Source organism: Pipistrellus kuhlii, unplaced genomic scaffold (assembly GCF_014108245.1).
Source record: "Pipistrellus kuhlii isolate mPipKuh1 unplaced genomic scaffold, mPipKuh1.p scaffold_m20_p_3, whole genome shotgun sequence".
Classification (NCBI taxonomy): Eukaryota; Metazoa; Chordata; class Mammalia; order Chiroptera; family Vespertilionidae; genus Pipistrellus; species Pipistrellus kuhlii.
The window spans coordinates 17448698-17454697 of NW_023425529.1; the positions used below are offsets into that span (position 1 = coordinate 17448698).

General features: G+C 39.7%; 1 protein-coding gene across 5 annotated transcripts in view; it reads right to left on the reverse strand.

Moving 5' to 3' along the window:
• The window catches only part of LOC118729851 (alpha-2-macroglobulin), a 118256-nt gene extending 116723 nt beyond the window's left edge, over positions 1–1533 (reverse strand). Inside the window, exon 1 of one of the 5 annotated variants that reach the window (XM_045587735.1) lies at positions 1327–1479. In XM_045587735.1, the coding sequence (XP_045443691.1) occupies positions 1327–1412 (86 nt within the window). In that variant the 5' untranslated portion in view covers positions 1413–1479. Of the gene's footprint in view, positions 1–1326 lie in introns of all 5 variants that reach the window. The other 4 variants (XM_045587731.1, XM_045587734.1, XM_045587730.1 and 1 more) reach the window with 4 other exon arrangements.
• Between the last annotated feature and the right edge of the window lie 4467 nt (positions 1534–6000).

Genomic DNA, 6000 nt, shown 5'->3' on the forward strand with positions numbered 1-6000 from the left:
TCTTCTATTCAAGCCTGAATTCAGAAAACTGAACAGCCCTCACATATTTCCAAAAGCTCTGTGAGTGGAATGCAATAACGCAATGGAATACAGTACCACCCACGCTTGTAAATCACCCCTACTGGTTCCTGGGAAATTGATGCATTGAAGAAGCCCGAAGAAGGGAGGAAGTTGAGTTTGTCAGAGTTCTGATTTTTTGCTTCTGTACATTGGCCTGGAGAGGACCAACTGCGTTAAGTGGATAAAACTAACACTCGGAACAGAAGATCCCTTCATCTCTCCCCCCATTTGGTGCTCTGGAGGCTGCTCTGTATCAATCTGGGATGTAGCTACATCAGAGTTATCTATAGTACAGTATGGGTAGGCAAAGGAGGGCTAGACGTTGAACTTTCCAGGATCCTTCAGTTGCCTATCTGTTGTTATTGGACCCAAGGATTTCCTAGAAGGAATGTAAAGGCAGGTGGTTGAGGCCATTGAGGCCAGAGGTCTCAAATGGGTTACTGGCAAAGGTGATCCTGCAAGCACAGGCTGTGTTGAAACAACAGACATAGAACAGGAGGCAGAATGATGTCAAAAGTTAGGAGTTCTATGTGATAAGAAAGAGCTAAGTGAATCAGAGTCAGCTAGAGAGAACTTCTGAGACTTCTTGATAAAGGGGCCAAACTGAGAGAAACTAGATGGCTAAAGACTCAGATGATGAATGTTAGCAGGTAAGGATAAACCAGATTGATATTGGCCAAGAAGACAAAAAACTCAGAGACCAAGGGCCCTGACCCTTCTTCTCCACCAGTAAGTAATAGCAACCACATTCTTCTGGACACTGCCTTGGAGAGGAACTGAGAAGTGGAAGAGAAGTCTTAGAGTTTTTGGATTTCACCAACTATATAACTGAAGAGAGTTAAAATTACTTCCCCCCTGCATTGACCATTTACTGAGGGTTCTTGATGAAGAACCAATAAATTATTGAAAAATAAAGGAACTATATTTTCTCTATGCATGTGATCTACAATTGCAACCCACTATACACTTTACATATTTTTATAGCTAATACTTTCTATCCAAAAGAACGAGCCTGTGAAGGTAGAGTCTCAGGTTTCAGTTTATAATGAAAACATGCCTCCTAGTGATGACATTGTGTAGATGACTATTATTTTAAGAGTACAGAATAAACAAAAGGAAAAATACATTGACCATTTATGATTACTCTCTTATGAGTAGAGGATATTTTAAGGAATGGAAAGGTAGCGTTTAATAGGAAAGACAAAGAAAAGCTATGAAGGAGAGACTAAAAGAACAGACAAGGAAAAGACTTTGGGTGAGACTTACGGTTCTGCAGAGTTTGAGGCATTGGTAGAAAACAGGACAAGGAGAAGTAGTGTGAAACCTGAATGAGGAAGTCTGTCTTTCCCCATGATGAGGGGAAAATCTCAGGGACCTTTTGTGCCTAACTTCCTGCCTTCAGCCTGATCAAATTTATCAGGCTTTATATGGCTGCTATTTTGCAAGGCCCACTCAGAAGATTCCAAATAGGTCTCAGAATTGGACACAGATTCCCTGAAAGGGTGGTTGCTCTCTGTGATTGCCTCATTACTCTCTAGGCTGATTATTTGTTTTCCAAGGAAAAAAGAGAGTAGTTTTTTTGTTTTGTTTTGTTTTGTTTTTAAATGCCTGGTTCTTTTTTTCCTTTTCTTTTCATAGTGCAAAATACAATAGGACAGTGAAAGAAAAAATCAGGATGGTGGTACAATAGGTCTGCAGAAAGTGTTTTCCCTCCTTTATTCTTTTATTTTTATTTTTAAAAATATATTTTATTGATTTTCCACAGAGAGGAAGGGAGAGGGATAGAGAGCTAGAAACATCGATGAGAGAGAAACATCGACCAGCCGCTTCCTGCACCCCCCCCCCCCCCCACTGGGGATGTGCCTGCAACCAAGGTATATGCCCTTGACCGGAATCGACCCCAGGACCCTTCAGTCCACAGGCCGACGCTCTATCCACTGAGCTGAACCGGTTTCGGCTCCCTCCTTTATTTATAACATATATATATATATATATATATATATATATATATATATATATATATATATATATATATATGTGTGTGTGTGTGTGTGTGTGTGTGTGTGTGTGTGTATGTATATATATATGTATGTGTATATATATATATATATGTATGTGTGTATATATATATATATATATATATATATATATATATATATATGAAAAGCCAGGGACCATAACAGTCACAATGACTATAACAACTGGTCTCTATGATGCCCACTGGCAGCAAACTGGCCTGATCATGAGGTGGGGCCTGCTGGCCAACCTTGCAGCCCCTCCCCCTGCCTGCCCCTGATTGGACTCTCCCTTGATCAAGAGCAGGCCTACAGCCAAACACCCCTGCTCTTCCCTGAGACCAGCCCTGTCCCTGATCAGCCTGCTCCACCATGATAAACCCACAGCCCCTCCCCCCTGGCTGCCCCATCCCTGATTGCAAACCCCCCACCCCCACCTCAATAGGGAGTGGAGCTGGATGGCCAACCTCCTGCAGCCCCTCCCTTAAGCTGCCCATGCACCTGATGCCCACCCCCCTTATCAGCCCACAGCCCCTCCCCTTGGCTGGCTCATCCCCTGATTGCCCCCCCCCCAATAGGGGGCAGAACCTGCCTGCAATCTCCCTTCTGCAGCCCCTCTCCCCATTTGGCCCCACCCCAGTTTGGCTCCCTCATCCCATCAGTGGTAGGACTGGCTGGCCAACCAACCATGTTCCCTACCCCAGGCTGCTGGCCCCCCCGCTCAGCATCCTTTACCCCATTCAGGGGTGGGCTGGCCATCCCACCACCCACAGCCCCTTCCTATGGCCAGCTCCACCCCTAATCAGCCCCCCAATCCCAATCAGAGTTGGGGGCCTCACTAATCAATTGCCTGAGGCCCCTTCCTCCAGCTGGCCCGGCCCTGATCAGACCTGATTGGGGTGGGCAGGCCAGCCAACCTCCCGCCATCTCCTTCTTCTGACAGGCCCAGCTACAATCTTCCCTGAGCCCCCTTGTGCACAAATTGGTGCACTGGGCCTCTAGTTGAATCTGAAAAACATAGACCACACAATACAACTTTCTCCATAGCTGGCAATTTTTAGTAATTTTTTATTTAAATGTAATTAATACTACATAAAGGTCATCATTTTAAAGTGTACAGCTAGGTTATATTCAGTATTTTTACAGTGTTGTATAACCACCATCACTATCTAAATATTTGTGCTGGTTTCTTTCACTTAGCATTATATCTTCAAGGTTCACCTATGTTGTTGCATGTATCAGTATTTCTTTATATAGCTGATGATTTTTTCATAGTATGAATGTGCTGTATTTTGTTTATTCATCAATTGATAACACATTTCAGTTGTTTTCACTTTTTTTGTTATAATGAGTAATTCTGCTATGAACAGTTGCATAAAACTTTTTGTGTGAATACATTTTTAATTTTCTTGGGTGTAGAAATAGGAGTGGAACTGCTGGGTCACATGGGAACTTTTTTTTAAAATGAGAACTCTTTCTTAAAACAGATTTTTATTATTGATTTCAGAGAGGAAGGGAAAGGGAGGCAGAAACATCAATGATGAGAATCATTAATTAGCCCACATTGGAGATTGAGCCTGCAACCTGGGCATGTGCACTGACTGGGAATTGAACCATGACCTCCTGGTTCATAGGTCAATGCTCAACCATTGATCCATGCCAGCAGACACACATGGGAACTCATATATAACATTTTGAGGACCTATTAAACTGTTTTCCCCAGAAGCTGCAGATTTTTTACATTGTCACCTGTGATATTTGGAGCTTCTTTTCCCCCCCCAAATTTTTGCCAACACTTGCCATTCTGTTATTTTGTTTGTTTTATTATGTTAATTGAAGTAGGTATGAAGTGATATCTCATTGTGGTTTTGAGTTTTCATTTCCTTTATTATGATGTTGAGCATATTTTTATGAGCTTATTAGTCATTTTCTTTAGAGAGGTTTCTATTCATTTCCTTCACCATTTTTTAATTCAGTTGTTTGTTTTCTTATTGTTGAATTGTAAGAGCTTTTTATATGTTCTGGGTTCTAGATATGTATCAGATATATGGTTTGCAAATATTCCCTCCTTATGTGGCTTGTTTTTCTCTATTGATAGTATTCTTTGATCACAAACTTTTAAAATTCTGATAAAGTAAAAGTTTTACCAATGGACCCTCAATTTTATTCTATTAATCTATATGTTTATTCTTTTGCCAGTGCCATACTGTCTCTATTGCTGTAGTTTTGTAGAAAGTTTTGAAATAAGGAAGTGTGTGAATATTTCTTTGTCCTGCTTTTTCAATATTGTTTTGGCCATTTTTGGTTTCCTGCAACTCCAAATAAGTTTTAAGATGAATTTGTCCATTTTTTGAAAGAAAAGATGAAATAAGTTGTAAGGTTTTTAAGTGTAAACCAATATCCCATATAAAAGCTTCTGGACAGAAGTGAGCTATATGGTCTTAGTAGTAGCTCAATACTGAAGTCTCAAGATTTGCAGACAAACTTAAGGAGCTAAATAGCTAATTAACCCTTCTATGCACCTATGGAAATAATTAATCCAAACCTAATTAGACTACCATCTTCTGTTTTAAAAAATCAAGAGTAATCTTTGGAGAGAAGACTATTGTAAATATGTCTTCATTTTTCTTGGGTATATAATTTTTCTGAGAGAAGACTGTCAGAAAAATTATAAGGAACTTAAGAAAAATGCAAAAGAATTGGAGCACATTCTTTTTTTTTTTTAATAAAGGTTGATTACTTTTATTTATTTATTTATTTATTTATTAATAGATTTTATTGATTTTTTACAGAGAGGAAGAGAGAGGGATAGAGAATTAGAAACATCGATGAAAGAGAATCATCAATCAGCTGCCTCTTGCACACCCCCTATTGGGGATGTGCCCGCAACCAAGGTACATGCCCTTGACTGGAATTGAACCTGGGACCTTTCAGTTCGCTGGCTGATGCTTTATCCACTGAGCCAAACTGGTTTCAGCGGACCACATTCTTTTAATTAATACAACTTTGCGGCAAGGGCCACTTAAGGAGAATCTGAGAATAGACTTAGTTCATTTCATTATTTATTACAAATGAACATTTCCAGACTAAATGACATTACTTTTGACTTTTGTCAGGAACATATGTAAATAAAAATAATGTTATGTCCAGTGGAACAGATAACACCAAAGATTTTATGGCATATTTTGTGTTATTTAATTTTATACTTAAACCATCATTCTTTTTTTTAAAAATATATTTTATTGATTTTTCACAGAGAGGAAGGGAGACAGATAGAGAGCCAGAAACGTCAATGAGAGAGAAACATCGACCAGCCGCCTCCTGCAACACCCCCCCTGGGGATGTGCCCACAGTCAACGCACATGCCCTTGACCAGAATCGAACCTGGGACCCTTCAATCCGCAGACCGATGTTCCACCACTGAGCCAAACCGGTTTCGGCCTTAAACCATCATTCTTATCTTAACAGTTTTTTTGGGATGCTCTTTGAAATGGTTATTTCATTAACTAATAGGTTGAATTAAAAATACTTGATGTGTATTCATTTTACGTTTGCCTGGCAATATAAATTTTCACACAAATATGAACCTAGCACAGTTAATACTATCCATCTTTGAGTCCCACTATGAACTACACAATATTTTATAGAAAAAGTGATCTTTAGTCCTGGCTGGATAGCTCAGTTGGTTAGAGTGTTGTCCTGATATGCCAAGGTTGTGGGTTCGATCTCTGAAAAAGGCACATACAGGAAGCAACCAATGAATGCATAAATAAGTGGAACAACAAAATGACCTTTATCTCTCATTCTCTCTCTTCCTCCCCCCACTCTCCCTTTCTCTTTCTATAAAAATCATAAAAGAGCATCTTTTATTCTAAAATATTTGACAAAGACATTCCCTTTTGTGTTCCATTTTTTAAAATGCCTG